The sequence below is a fragment of the Anoplopoma fimbria genome, chromosome 20, assembly GCF_027596085.1.
Source record: "Anoplopoma fimbria isolate UVic2021 breed Golden Eagle Sablefish chromosome 20, Afim_UVic_2022, whole genome shotgun sequence".
NCBI lineage: Eukaryota > Metazoa > Chordata > Actinopteri > Perciformes > Anoplopomatidae > Anoplopoma > Anoplopoma fimbria.
Genome location: NC_072468.1, coordinates 16,557,418 through 16,573,009, shown reverse-complemented (window position 1 = coordinate 16,573,009; position 15,592 = coordinate 16,557,418). Strand labels below are relative to the sequence as shown.

At 40.7% G+C, this 15,592-nt stretch overlaps 1 protein-coding gene across 5 annotated transcripts; it reads right to left on the bottom strand.

The window, feature by feature from the left end:
• Positions 1-2,277: 2,277 nt before the first annotated feature.
• arnt (aryl hydrocarbon receptor nuclear translocator) lies at positions 2,278-14,816 on the bottom strand. Of its 5 annotated transcripts, none has more exons than XM_054621035.1 (21): positions 14,475-14,816; positions 13,727-13,820; positions 13,377-13,424; positions 13,218-13,265; positions 12,982-13,029; positions 12,129-12,342; positions 11,297-11,510; positions 11,049-11,151; positions 10,884-10,949; positions 10,621-10,706; positions 10,390-10,466; positions 9,609-9,743; positions 9,417-9,491; positions 8,878-9,029; positions 8,492-8,614; positions 7,941-8,025; positions 6,822-7,009; positions 5,239-5,428; positions 4,863-5,040; positions 4,642-4,778; positions 2,278-4,551 (listed from the first exon to the last, which is right to left on the bottom strand). In XM_054621035.1, the coding sequence occupies exons 1-21, from the start codon at positions 14,509-14,511 to the stop codon at positions 4,468-4,470; spliced, it is 2,382 nt and encodes a 793-aa protein (XP_054477010.1). In that variant the 5' UTR covers positions 14,512-14,816; the 3' UTR covers positions 2,278-4,467. The 5 variants fall into 5 exon arrangements, with proteins under 5 accessions (XP_054477010.1, XP_054477011.1, XP_054477012.1 ...); XM_054621036.1 differs by having other exon boundaries at positions 4,863-5,037; XM_054621037.1 differs by lacking the exon at positions 12,982-13,029.
• Between the last annotated feature and the right edge of the window lie 776 nt (positions 14,817-15,592).

Here is a 15,592-nt window from a genome sequence, read left to right as displayed (position 1 = left end):
TATTGAAAGACTTACCACTGTTGAATTGCCAACATGTGCTTCAAACTAAAGGCTTTATTTGATTTGTTCAATAACAAGTATCTTGCATGAAAGTTTGTGCAAAATCTCCAAAACATTGTGTGACAAAGAGCAAAACATCTGTTTTGTGTTTTATGTCCACATTGAGAATATGTAACATCTGTGCTCTATTAGTGTGGAGGGGAAAGCATTTGCCTCTGTCTTTATCAAACAGCTTTTCACAATGTACACTCTTGTATGATGAATAAATCACACTTAATCTCTTGGACTCAGCCTCTCTGTCAAAAGTTTTGCTATTTGTATCTTTGTATGAAACAAGGAGAATGGGGCCTGTTGTCTCCCGGTGAGATATGCCTTTTTTGTAAAGTACATCTGATTAAATGAACAGGCTCTGACAGGACACCAGTGTTTGCTGATGAATTGTTAATTGTTTATTTACCAGTTGAGCTAAACAAACAACACTTTATATGCACTCCTTTTTTAGTATATAAATGTGTTAATATGTGGGCATGCAGGAATATATGTTTATCATACTAGAAAGGCCTACCTGGATGAAATAATTAGTTTTTCAAATGTCTAGGTATATGTGGTGAAAATATTTAATCATGTCTTGACCATATAGCACTCATAGTAAATAGTCATTTAAATAATAACATTTCACCAACATTTTAATTATTTTAAAACTACTTGATCTATCTTTTAGTTTTCCATCCATCTCTTATTTTTAAACCATGAATACCTAGTTATTCATATGCATTTACAACACTATATGTTAAGTGTATTTTGTAATTTACATAGCATACTTACATCATTTGCAGTTGTTGGATGCTGCTCGTAGACACCTTTTTTTGTACAAAAGTTTGATTTACTTAGGTTGAAACTATATAAAAGTTAAGAAAGTGTTGGACAAAACTCCACCAGAGTGATTCTGTCATAAAATAAGACTTAAAATATTCTTTGGCTTGAGGCAACTCATTTTTGTTATCCGATTGGAGTAGTTTGAATAAATGGCTTTACTGTAGACTATAATTTGTAGGTCCATCACTCCTCTGTTTGTGCCTCCTGGTATGTGGCGACAGAGATATTACTGTAAGGGTCAAGCACCATCTGACCGCAGCGAACTATGGTCACCAACAAGAAGAAGCAGAGCAGGAAGAAGAAGAAGAGGGCAAAACCAAGATCCACATCCACATCCAACCTCGACACCGAGACGACTGGAGGGTCCATGTTGACAAATCCACAAAAAAAAAAAAAAAAAGTATCAAATAAAGTATCAAATCCTCAGGCGTTATCTCATCTGTTTTCTTCCTTCTTGTGGGAACTACTTAATCATCAAAGTAGTTGCACTAATGCTTAAATTATTAAAAAATCCAGTATATCTTTATTTAAATGGTGTCTAGCAGTTCCTTTGTTGATGTTACGGTACAATCCATCAAGCTGCTGCAGTTTCAAACTGAGAAACCAACTCGTGCTCTGTTTTGTCTGAATACGACAATCCATTCCTCTACATCTCGCGCTGTTTTCTTTTCTCCCCACATTGACACCTACTGTCCTCCCAAAGACGAGACACACGGAGCCCTATTTGGCACCTGTGTCCTCCATGAATAGATAATAAGGAGTTTGGTAACGACCAGGCCGTTCCTGAGATTAGAACACCCAGTCATCTCTCTGGTCTCTTCAGGAGATGAGACCTTAACAGGAGATGACACCTTAACAGGAGTCACTGGATCCCTGGTCAGCAAGAGGAATGGACACACGACAACACGACAATTACATCCATCCGTACACAACCTTTTTAAGGTTTATAAAGCAAAAAGTAGTGTGCAGATTAAAATGCTCCGTCTATACTGAATCAATCAGTTGACTGTATACAAACCCCCTGCACACATGCATAATCATTTCATTTTTATGGCCTACTAGAGTACAGAGTGGTCAAGATGCATAAAGAAAAAAAAAAAAAAAAAAAAGGTTAAGAAAGAGAAAGAGGATATGACACCTTACTAGCAATCCACTTGAGGAGTGAAACTGATCCTGACCAAAAAAATGCAGATTGCTTGTATTCTGATGCCACTAAAGGCGCGCGCGCACACGCACACACGCGCACGCGCACACACACGTTAAGAGTAAAGTGACTCTATGCAAGAACCTGTGAGAAGAGGCCGTCTGCATTGAGATGATTCTGGCGAAACAAGATTTACAGCACAAGACGTCAATCAAGTGCAACCAAAACAGGGCACAGTAAACCTATCTTAGACCTGTACAAGAAATGAATGCCACCTGTTTTCACCCCCGGGCTGTGAAAGAGAGGACAGGACGAAGGTGGAAACTGATCCCAGTAGATACCCACAGATGTCTTGAGTCTTCACTGATATACAATGGAGAAAGAAAACAGATACAGCCCAATCAAAGAAAAGTTGGCTTTTGTTTCTGCACCAATTAAGAACTTAAAACTGTTTAAAGAAAGCGAATACATGCATGGATGTCACTGAAAACAGCCTTGACTATTGCATGAGTGTGATCAGTAGAGTAGACTGCTAGAACAGCTATCACGAGCAACACAGGAAATACATTTGACTTTGTAATCAAGGATTAAATGATACTGTGTGTGGACTAACCCGGCTATGACCTACCACAGCTGATAAGAAGCATTTGCTGTCCAATTTCTTCGCTTTCAACAATTTAATACAAAAAACAAACACTTCTTTCTCTCGTTTAACATTTCATGTACAGTATAATTATATTTGTTTTTCTATGAGTGATAAAAGTTCACATCATTGAAAAAGAAAACCTGGATACAGAGCAACCAATAACAAAGACAACACAGTCACCAACATACCATCCTGTTGAAGATTAAAAATGGACAATTATCAACATTGGTTTACATACAATTACATAATTTGTAATAGGTGTGCAAGTGTTTCACACAGACGATGGAAAACTGTAACAAAAAAGGGTCAAATTTATCCCACAACATTTTTATACAAATTCACCAAAAAATGATTGTATGTCACATATAATTTGACCTTATTGGCAAATATCGACGTTAGCCACAAAGGAGACAAAATACTTTTAGGGCATTATCACTAATAGATCATATTGTTTTCAGCTCAGTGTATTCCATTTTAATCCTGAATACCCTGATCAAACCATTAATTAAATACCAATCAGAATAGGGTGATAGAGAAATCAAAAGATCCAAAATAACAATAATCAAACATAACTACCATATCTCTCCATTTTAAAATAACATTAAATCAAGGGGAACATTTGACAACAAATAAAGAATGGCTTTAAAAGTACACAATTCCTGCTTGTTAATTATTGCTGTGTGATTTCTTCTCTTAATATTATTTTACAAAAAGGAGTACAAAAAGCCCATACTTGGTACAGGGTAATGCAGGGCGACAGAAAGAAGATTATCAAGCAAGTCAGAAACCCTAGGACTGTGTTACAGTTGATAATGACACTGTACGCATCCATTTTACATACACACATGCATACTGTATATAAGGTATGTAGGCAAAGAAAAATCGATTGTACACATTTCCAATGGGCACCTAGACAAACAGTATGTAGCCATTGTTAACACTGTTTGTCTGTTGGAGGACATCATTCAATGAGGAAAAAAACTCCTCAAGAGGATACACAAAATAATAAAATTTATAGGTGAAGCCACCAAACTGTATTCAGTACAAATCTACACATTGTAGAAGTGCTCCATGAAAGTGGTGCTGACATGCAGAGACATGCTGTGGATTTAAAACTGTGAGCGAGGTTAGCACAGACCGTGGTGGTGGTTTGCATGCAACAGCTGAGAATTACAACAAAACAGAATCACCAAAGCTGTATATACCTGCAAATTCCTGAGAGTTTAAATCAACGATGGAAGTGATTAGTCTACATGCTAAAAGGCTAAAACAGCAAAATACACTCTTCATCAATGCCTGAGAAAAATTAGGAACATTTCAGAATAAAAGGCCGTTGTTTGTTTGTGTGTGTGTGTGTGTGTGTGTGTGTGTGTGTGTGTGTGTGTGTGTGTGTGTGTGTGTGTGCTTTTATTTCCTGTGTATGTTTACCAGAGTTTGAGTTTTGTTTACTCTATTCAAGTGTGGTTGGGTGATTGTGCGCTTTTTATATATATTTATATATATCACATATCTACAACATAGGTTGTTGAGCTTTGGGAAGTGCTAGCTAGAGAATGATTGTAATATTGATAAAATAATTGTCTTTTAGTCAGTAGCAAATCCTTGATTTTCCTCCCGTTATATCTGCAGTCAGATATATCCCTCCTTCTTTAACTGGCTTGTGGCAGTGCAATTTAAGCCATGCATAGCAAGGAAAGAGTGCTACTCTCAAGATCAGGAAGAAAAGAGGAGCAGAAAAGCTATATAATATAAGGAAGAGTGAGGGCAAAAACACTCAAGAACACAAAAGGGGTGGACCAGGTCACTGGTCAAACGAGGAGTACAGGGGAATCTCAAAGTCGTCGCCGTTGAAGTTGGCAGGCTGGTCCAGCATAGACAACACATCCTGAATCAGATTGAGAGACAAAGAGATTTATTTTAAGTGTCAGAAAGAAAAAAAATTGCTTTAGAGAGGGGTAAGGCTGGTTTCACTCACAGGAAACATGTCTTGCTGGTTGCCCTGAGCGCGAGGATGCTGCTCTGCATTACTCTGCGAGTGCTGCTGGCCTTGCCACTGGGGCCACACTGCCTCTACTGCCTGAGAGGGGAACTGCGGCCCAGACCGAGAGCCATCTGGGATAAAGCACAGCGAGGTGAGATGATGCATCGGTATAACACAGAGAAACACAGGTTCAACGATATATGCACACAACCTACCATAACCATTGGTGTTGAGATTTGCATGTGCATTAATGGGCGGGTAGTTTGCGTTGTTGGTTTGGGTGGGAGCGGCACCTGTCGGCATATGGCTAAAAGAGTTGGAAGAGCCACCGCCAAATCCTACTATGGGAGCAAACTGTGGAGACATGGTCTTTGCAGCCTGGGGAGCCACCTGCTGGTTAGAATAGGAAGAGTGACTCAATTTACTGACTAGTAGGTAGGTGGGGTCGATGGTAAATAAGTGATGATCAATAACTGGGATAGACACAATAAAGTGTAATTATATTAAGTATCATTTGTGAATGAAGATTGGCTAAACATACTAACAAAGGCAAAACAAAGTCAGATAATGACTCCCGTTGTATCGGCTTACCTGGTTATTAAATTGTGGTCTGACTCCAGCTGCAGCTACAGGCCATCCTCCTGCTGGTCCTCCATGAAGGGGGCTGCCAGTGCTGGAGGGGGTAACTGACTGTGGGGCTCCATTCTGACGAGAAATCTGAGCCAGCATCTGCCCTGCTGAGTGGGAGGGTTGTGCCATCTGTGGAGTCATGTTGAGGGGCCTGCAGACAAAAGTGAAGAGGGTGCGAGCACGGTTACCTGACTGTCATCTAATAAGATAATCATCATAACATAAACATGGAAAATAAAAAATTATCCTCTTATCAAACATAATAGAAACGCAAAACAAAAAACCCACTATGAATTAAAGATTATAAGCAAATAAATAAATCGTATTCAAAGTCAGCATAGCAGCGAGTATGTACTTGAAAGATACAATAACTGCTTTTAGGAATACATTCTAATGTCATCATTGTCAGGCAGCATCTGCACCCACTTAACGCACATGGGGGAAGCCTTTATTCTCTTAAACCCTTTATGTGGCTGACTCACATTTGAGGGAACTGGGAGTTTACCTCATACGCTGTTGTTGCACACAAACCAATATCATACAAAAGAAGTTGCCCTGCTAGCTCTGCTCTGATAGGCAAAACCTTTAGACATGCAAATCAGTTTGTAGGTTACATAAATGTGTCAATTCACTCACGCTCACTGCAGCAAAGAGTCACTTTGGCCTGTCATATAGTACAGTAAATAACTATTTCATTATCTTCAGATCTCAAATTAGGTACACCACCAACTAAATTTGACATATTCACTGTAATCCCAAATTTAAGCCGTGGTAAGCAATACATTTTTGGCATAAACAGGAACAAATGCCACAATAACCTTTTAGCAGATTGTCATTTAAGTGGTACCACAGGGTAAGGGAGTTTTCAAGACGAAGGCCAAATAAAAATGATACAACCCTCATCCTCTAGCTCCTCTTCTCAGTCTTAGGCCCCACCACCAGACGAGCGCAGGCATTATGCATGCTCTTCATACATTAACCTATATAAATACTGGTCAATCAAGTCAAACATCCTATTGATCGTGATTCCATAAGAATTACCCTCCCGTTTTCCTACTTAACTTGTGTGTCTGTAAAGCACTTTGAGATTACATACTGTGATTTGCGGCTCAAGCTAGCTATCATATTGGTGAAGTGTTTCAGAGATGATGAGAAAATGTTGCTAATAGTTAAGCCTTCTGCTAAATGCTGTGAGCTACCATGTGACAGCTGCAGCAGGGAAACTTTGGCTACAGTTAGCAGAAGTATAAACTACTAGCTACATTTTCACTCCATCAGATAAGTCTGTCGGGGTTGCTTTGCAGTGTTGGCACTTGTTGCAAATGTTGGTCAAGCATCTGCATTTGTAGAACAGCCAATAGGAACACATTCTCTCTGAAAGGACCTGTGACTGGCAAAGTCTCCTGACACACGCTAGATTTTCTGAAGCCTGAAAACAGAGCCCAGACGAGGTGCAGGAGTCTAGTCTTTTCTTAGACCTTAAGATCTGGTGTACATGTAACCACATGCACAGACACCTATACGCACTGAAGACCTATTCCCACCTGTATGCATCATTGGAACGACCAGCAGCGAAGCTATTGGCTGGAGGATAGATCTGTGTGGTGGGAGTGGAGGTGGAGGGCAGGCCCTTGGTCTGATCTGGGCCTTGGAAAAGGGAGGGGTAGAGCTCTGGCTTCTCAAGGCTCTTGCTGAGGTCCGGCCCTGCTGCTGTCACTGGCTGCACCGGCATCTGAAGACCACCAAAAATAAATCAGTAATCATTTCTGTAATTAATCTTATAACATTCACAACAGATGGGGGAGGCTGAAATCATGGAAGCAGGTGACAACTGCCAAGCTCTATATCATTTTGTTTCTAGCCAAAAACCAGATTTGTCTTTACAGTGAATACAATATAACAGCCCATCTTTACAGGGTAGACAGGAGCAGCAGTCATACAATTAGGAAAAAAGAATAACAGGTAAATAAAGGGCACATAAAGAAATGAATAAGTGTTCTGCCAACGGCATGGTTGAGTCGAATAATGTGTTGCTAGTAGCAACCACTACTGGCACAGTTCCATGGCAGTTTAACTGACAACTTGGTACATCCAACATTTTGTCAGATATGTGCCGAGGCAAATATTGACAAACATCTATTGTTTACTTCTCATATTCCCTTGTTGTACTATCATCTGTAGGAACTGTAGCTATTTTGACTGTTGTCATATGAGATATTAGTATGCCGACAAATAAGTGAGAGAGCTCGATAGGGAGATTCATTTTATAACACATAGCAGAAAAGAGAGACTAAAATTTTAAAAGAGTTTAAGTTAAGACTGTGATCAAATGTGGCACTTTAAGTCAGGAACCTACAAACCAATCCAATTGATTTTTGTTGGGAACACTTCCAGGCTTAAAATATATTTTGATAACAAAAGTACGACAGAAAATGTGTTCCATTTAATTCAAGCATGAACAACAGGCATTCCTGATAATGGGTCTCTCTCAACATCCTGTTCTGTTTTCCTTCTGAGCAAACAATCAACATCCGGCCACAAAAAGGCCTGACCAGTTACTACAGCAAGGGACAAAGGACCCAAGAGAAAACATGTAATCTATGCTTCGATCAAACTGGACATGTACTGTACATTCATGTGTCCCCACATGTGCATGGCCTTACCTGTGAGAGGGCGATTGGTCCTGCCTCATACAGTCCGTCTCTGGCCCCACCTCCCTCTAGCTCGGCCTGCTGCTGCTGTAGCTGCCTGAAAAGGGAAACAGAGAGGGACAGAGAGAGACGGTCTAAAATAGCCTCATTTCCATTTCCATGCCCATCCACTGTTGAGTTAGAAGCCCAAACACCTGCTGACAAAACAGCACTTAACCCGCCACCGGTCACCATGGCAACATAAAAATAGAAACAAGAGAGAAGAGGAAGACAGTGACAGGAAAGGTCTGCTATACAAATACATACTGCTAACATGCTAGACTACCTGTGTTAAAAGTCCATATTCACTACTTGCTATTAGACATGCTCCTAATTAGAAAACAGCTCTATTTTTCTAAACGCTACAGAGACAAATACAGGGGAGAGAAGAATCACCCAGAGTAGGAAACAAAAACTATAACAGAAGGACTGCAGTTTGCTAGAAACCACAGTAGTCTCCCACGAAGAGGCAGCCCCTGTTCTCCCATGCAGGGGGAGGATAGTCAGGCCAGGCCTGGTCTCACCTGGTGGCCACCTGCCCAGGGCTGAGCATTACAGGAGGGCAGTTTGGGCTGCTCTGACCCAGAGAGGGGGGCAGCAAGCCGACTGGGGAGGAGATGGGTGTGAGGGGGTCCTGAGTTGAGTTTCTACTGCCCCACAATCAGAGATGGGTGCAAAGGAGAGGTGTAGGGAGAGAGTGATCAGTGTGTGGTTTATTAAAAGGGGTTGTGGTAAGGGCGTAAGAGGAACTGGGGATGGAGGGTGATAGGTAAGCATTCAGACAGAGGGATTTTCACAACAGTCACACTTCAAAACGTCGATGGTTTCATTATGTACTGTATTTGACAGTACAACATGTGTAATCATGTTACATAATCATCGGCATTGGTAAAATATGTGTGTGACTCACTTGACATTGACATTGGTGCAGATTATATACTCAATCTCCTCTGAAAACGGGTTCTGGAAGGTGAAGGAGCTGGTTCTCATCCAGATCCACTCTCTCGATTTGGAGCGAAACCGGAACATCACTGACAGGACCTGGCCCTTCAGCTTCACCACCTGTTGGCACAAATCCAACACACCAAACAGTCACAATCTGGGGTTTTCATCATCAATGCAAACAAGAAACAGAGTTATAGAGAGATAACAGGTTACACTGATAATTCGAGTCAGGCTCTTAAGTGAGAGGGAGCAGTTTTCTTTACAGCATGAATGTAGCTGAATTTTACCAGCATTACATTTTTAGCTGTGGAAAGTGGCTGATTCAGACTTAGAGACTACTTCGGTCAGTTTTAGTCTGACTTTGAATGAATTAATTCTGTCTACAATGTTGCTACATGTAGTCATCTTTTCTTTCATTCTTGTAAGTGCATGTAAACTCATTAATGTAGTAGTACAACCACAAGATAAGTCCTAAAAAAGCTGCACGTATTGACATTGACCTACCTGTTGGAAGCTGTCTCTCAGTAAGCCCTGGTCTTCAGGGTGGGCAAACTCGAGAATATTCTTCCCCAATAATTCCTGCAACACACAGCAGATAATAAAACCACCATTAGCTTAGAAGACATGTACGGCAACTTCTGGCACAAAGGTCCTTAGAGGATGAAATCTGACGTTTCCACAATCAAAGAGTCTTACCTGTGGCTGGTAGGCGACAGCTGCCATGCAGCGGTGGTCTACGAAGGTGAACATGCCCTGACAGTTATGGCGTGAGATGAACTCCACTGGAACACTAATACTGTTGATGTCGGTCTCACCTGGGCAACAAGTAACCTAAAACGGAAGAAAAAGATTTTAATACAAGCATTTTACCCTAAAGGATGCAAGCTACCACTATAATGTTAAATGGGTCAAAACAAGTGCGATACTTTAAAAGCCACACTGTGCATGAATCCCATTTATTTATATTTTCAATTTAATTTGGTTATCTATGTTTTGAGTGTAACTCAAAAGGCAAGAATATTATGGATGTTATTACAATTGACTGCTTGTAAAAATGATTTCAAAACACACTGTAACGGTGCAAAAGTCCACTTTAGAGAAGACCATAGATTGTGACCAGAAAATACTGCCTAGTGGTAGATGCACTTTCCAAAAAAAATTCAAAGAAATATACATTTCTATTCCACCATCAGTAAAGGTGATTATATTCTTAGATTGTTCAAACATGATTCTTAGAAGGATCAAACATTACTGCAGTTTGTAGGAAATATAAAAATGCAGTTAAGATGTAAAGAGCCATACCAACAACTTTTATTTCATTGTATCAAATAAATATACTACATAATAATGACCTTACATGATCAGTTCAAAAATTATTTTGTCATTGCGCGACTTGCTTCAATGTAAAGCCACGTGTGTGTGTGTGCGTGTGTGTGTGTGTGTGTGTGTGTCTCTACACACGAGGTATCCATCATACCTGTAATCTCCCGATTGCAACCAGACAGTAGCGACTCCCCTGAGTGTTGTCTGATTCATCGTCTGTTAATGATACTCCTAAACACAAACATGCAAAAAAAGTGTGTTAACATGGGCCTAAAAGAATAACTCATGAAAAGGTTTAGCACCATTTACAGGGTACTAGCCATATTACAAACAAATTTAACAGATAGCTATATATGGCTAACCCTAGTAAAATAACTAGTTTTACCTGAAGGGGGCCAGGACTTGATGTATCCTGTACAGTGGACCACTACATACTGGGGTTCTCCTTCCTTGGCTGTACCCAAACCATTCCTGCGATAAAGGAAGAAATGATAATATATACTTCAGAATGAATCAGTCATATTACTGTGCCAGAAAGAAAATTGTGCTTATGTGCTACCGAGCTACTCCAGGTACGATTATATCTGCACAGTAATCCCAACTCCATTTTAAAAAAAAGCAAAAGAAAGACAGTTTGGTTGTGGTCACCTGTTTCTATTCCTAAGGAAGTTCAGTCTGTTCATGGACATCGGTTCCACAGGACAAGAGCCACACCTGAAAATACACACAGGCCATAACATGGACAATTTATTCATCTGGACACACATAAATATTACTGATGAACTGGAAAACTAACTGTAGTATGAGTCACACCTCATTCTGCATATGAATGATCGACGGGCTCCCATAGTCATTCTGGATGACGACTGCTGGCCTTCTTTCTTCACTGTTCCTGTCTTCAAGTCCAACATCCTCCCTTTACGGGTAAACAAAGAATAGACTCAAAAAAAGGTGTAATGAGCGATCATGTGCCAACATTTTTGATATTGACGAAGACACTTTGGGAATAATTAATGATAACAAATAGACTACTGTCTGCCTATTTGGTGTCTGCTGTGTACCTGTATTGTTATTCTCGGCAGTAGAAAGCTGCTCTCTGAGCTTTTCTGTGTCATCCGGATGGAGCTGGTCATACAGGGAGGAGCCAAGCCATTCAGACTGTGCCTGGTTGAGGACAGGTGTCAGCGAGTCAGAGACGTAAACAATGCGGCCAGTCTCGCATGACACCACGAACAGGAAGCCGTCGGCTGCCTCCAGGATGAGGTGCTTCAGTTCCTATTGACAGATGGCAGCAAAGGCAGGCTAAGCAGTGTGGATGAGAGACCTATCATGGAGCATGAATCAAATTTGTGTGTGTGTGTGTGTGTGTGTGTGTGTGTGTGTGTGTGTGTGTGTGTGTGTGTGTGTGTGTGTGTGTGTGTGTGTACTTCTGTGTCTCAGTCCCTTTACTGTGTGCAATGACAATAAGGCTGAATCTAATCTTACCTAATTGATCCATTATGGTCCTTGTAATGGCTTTCTACATTTTTGACATGGTGAAGGTGTATAAAGATATGTGCTACGTCCATGATAATGACACCAGTTGCTTCATTTCACCTGTCAGCAGGGAGCTTCACCAGGGGGTCACTTACAGTAATTACATATTCAAAAAGTTTCTTTTTAAAAAAAGTGTACAAGTTGACCAACGGCCTGGAAGAAAGGCTGGTGAAGTATGGTAAAAGAAAAATATCAGTTTTAACATTCCAAATCTAGATTACACCAGCAATGTCAAAGACAGTCAGTAAAAAGTAGTTCTGGCTTGTCCAAATTTGTTGCCCACTCTGAACATGCTTTCAGCTAGTTTTAAGATTTCCCATCTCAATTTCTACATTTCACTCTCTCAGTTGCTCATACCTGGTCAGTGAGAAAGGAAGGTTTGTACGACCCATCCGAGTTGGTATTTCCACTTCCCCTTAGAGATTTCATATGGGACACGGCCATTCGCAGGATAGTTAGTTTGTCTGGCTTCCTTGCTAGTGCACTGCAGGTGGGCACCATGTCTGACAATTCTGTGATGTAGGCCGTCATCTTGTTCCGCCTTCGCCTCTCAATCTCACTGTGGTTCTCCCTGAAACGAGGAAACGACGACCAGAGGCAGAGGTGGACAGGAAAGGAGGGATTGAGATGGGGGAAACAGATGGGCAGGTGGACAACATGGAGTAGAGTTTAGAGTTAATGCTGCAATGTAATATGGCAACCGGGAAAAAGAGGTGAGAATGAGAGAAGGTGAGAGAAATAATAGTTGCACAAAACTATAAATCAATTATCTTTAAAAAATGATAGTGAGAAAGCAAGATTCTGGTCTTTCAAGCCCAGTTGGTGACAAAAGAGAGCAAGTGCCGAGAGAGAAAGACCACTTAGATATCCTGAGAGGGGGGGAGAAAAGAGACAGAAAGGACAGTTGCTCAAAAGGAAGGGATTACCAAAGTGAAAAAAGTCCCTGATTCACACACAGCGAAGCAGTTAGTGATGTATAAAATAGTAGTGGGCTGAAAAAGACAACAAGCTGCCTGGGGTAAATAAGCATAACATTCTGACAGGCACCAAAACAGACTCACAGAGCGCCGAAATATGCCGGTAATTTTGTGCTGTCAAAATAACAATGTGCTGGGGTCCCACCAGGACTAGATAGTATTTAATCAGTGCATTCAATGTTGATATAGAAACAAGCAGGAGAGGGAGCCTTCTTCAGTGGTACAGGCCATACCTGGCTTGTTTTTCCTTATCTGCAAAACTCTGATCTTCTTCCAAAAGCCTGGAAATGAAACCAACCCACTAAAACACAGGCCCAAATATCACTACCAAAATAAAAAAAAAGTGTAAGGGTAAAAAAAAAAAACTGGAAATGAGAGGGAGTGCAGCATGGGGGTAGCTGTTGTATAAATAATGTTGCTCCCCTTACACCCCCTTCACATACATAAGTCTCTTAATTCGTCCTCCTACCTGGCAAAGCGCTCTTTGTCATTGCCACCTCCTGTTTCATCATCACACCTGAGGAAAACCAGAGAAAACATTGCTTGTTATAGCAGCAGCCCAGACAATACGAGCACTTGATAAACCTCATCTTGCTTTATGACAGAACAATCTGAGAGACAAATTTACCTGAACAACTTGTTTCCTTCATCATCATCATCATCATCAAAGTCAGGCCTGTGAGAAGAGAGACATATTACATTACACTACAGTCATTTAGCAGACGCTTTTATCCAAAGCGACTTACAATAAGTGTATTCAACATAAGTATTCAAGAGAACTACTAGTCACCATTAGTCATAAGTGCATAAGTGCAACAAACGAATACGAATACAATAAGTGCTAAGTGGACGCATATCAGACAAATATTCTCACAGGACTTTTGACCAAGTGTCAAAACAAAACTATAACTGTCAGCAAATGCACACAAGTTATTATGAAATATCAGCACAAGGGTTAACACTGCCACACAAACTTACGCAGCTCTTCTTTTGTTGGTCCCCTTTGGTACAACAGCCCCACCACTTCCTTGGGCCCCACTTGCCCCCATACCCAGATTTGGGTCTGGTAACTCTATTAATAAACACAGAGGCACAGAGAGACGAAATGTAGAAGGCATGACAGGTGATTTACTCTTTGAGCCTCAAGCACTGAAAAAGAAACTAAACTAGATCGAGGCCACATTGACTCCACTGTCACCGCACAGAGCTGACTTTGGTTTCATGTCGCAGCCTCAGTTATCAACATTAAGTTTTCTGGACGTCAGCTATTCGTCATCAGTGTTTGTAGATCGTAGTCAGCCAAGACAACGACGACACCAAGCTAATGTGAAAGCTACATGTAGCATACCGTTACAGATACAGATCTTGTAAGACACATTACCTAAAAATAGCAACAGATGAGCAGAGATAAGCAACCGCAGCTTGCTAGTCAGCTAATTTAGATGTGGTTTTTTTTTTTTAAACTTAACTCATTTGGCCTGTCAATAGAAGCACAACAGGGCTGTTTTAATAGCCAGCTAGTAGCTAAAGTGGCTAACATGTTAGCTAGATAACACTGATCCACTCAGCAGCTAGCCTTGCTGTAGCATTAGCTTTGCTACTAAGCTAACGTAGCTGTCACGCTATCTGTAGGAAAGTCTCCGCTGGAGCCGTGCGGGGGGGAAACGCCCATGACCCGTCAACAGTACGCGTTTAGATGACCTCAGTGTCTTGTGTTGCACTTTACCTGGGTTTGAAGAGGACATGTCTGCCTGGAATAACATAAACAAACAACTTCGGCTGCGGGAGAAAAAAAAAAAAAAAAAAAATCACCCAAACCCTTCGCCCCTCCTCCTCGCTAGCCGGGTAAAGGCTAACAAGTGCTGATTTCCTCACGTATGCGCCTTCACTCTGTGTTACCAAACGCCCACAGCCATGACTAGATCTGTTCCGTGAGGACTCGATACGCAGACACACGTAGCGGTGTAACTCCTACAAGTCCTCCTTGTCCTGTTTTTCGGTTTAAATCCCCTTTCCAATTCAAGATGGCGCGCTAGGCTATCGGAGCAGAAGCTGTCTACTTCTTTTCTTCTCTTTCTATTGGACGTCACGCGAGCCAGATACAAATGACGTCAGTGTTGGGAAATCCGTGTTTAGCTCCGCCCCTCTGACAGTGTAAGGCACTAGTGTACTGAAGAACAATTTTGAGGATTATATGAGTATTTAACTGAATAATTCCACTTCTTACTTCACAATCATTACAAAAGCTTGTCACTTACAGTACCAGTCAAAAGTTTGGACACCTTCTCATTCAACTACTTTGAAGAATCTAAAATATAAAACATATTCTGGTTTGTTGAGCATTTGTTTGTTTACCACATAATTCCATGTGTTCCTTCATAGTTTGAATGTCTTCAATATTAATCTACAATGTAGAACCATGTTTTGACTGGTACTGTATATACTATAATGTTAGGAAAATATACTGAAAGTATCAAAAGTTTTATTGCGCAGAGTGACAGCTTTCAATGTGTTGTATCATGGGACCATATATGTATTCATGTAAAAGCAGCATGTCACTGTTGCAGTTGGTCAATGTGGAGTTAATTTAAACTACTCTATATACTAAACTACTTTATATACTACTAATCTACAACATTGTTTCATGTTTTATTAGCTCTTCATGTTTGTTCTGTAAGAAGAATTGTATCTGCTAGTCAAGAAGTACTACCCTGAGCCTTCCACTTAGCACTTATTGTATTCGTATTAGTTTGTTGCACTTATTGTATTCGTATTAGTTTGTTGCACTTATTGTATTCATATTAATTTGCTTCTGCACTATACTTTTGCTCTGGTTTATGCTCT

Coding starts and splice junctions, on each gene's coding strand:
- arnt (XM_054621035.1), bottom strand. CDS start 14,511: ATGTTATTCCAGGCAGACATGTCCTCTTCAAACCCAG. Junction 9,030..9,416: donor TGAGAGACAGCTTCCAACAG/GTAGGTCAATGT, acceptor TTGTGCCAACAG/GTGGTGAAGCTGAAGGGCCA. Junction 8,615..8,877: donor TGCACCAATGTCAATGTCAA/GTGAGTCACACA, acceptor GTGGGGCAGTAG/AAACTCAACTCAGGACCCCC.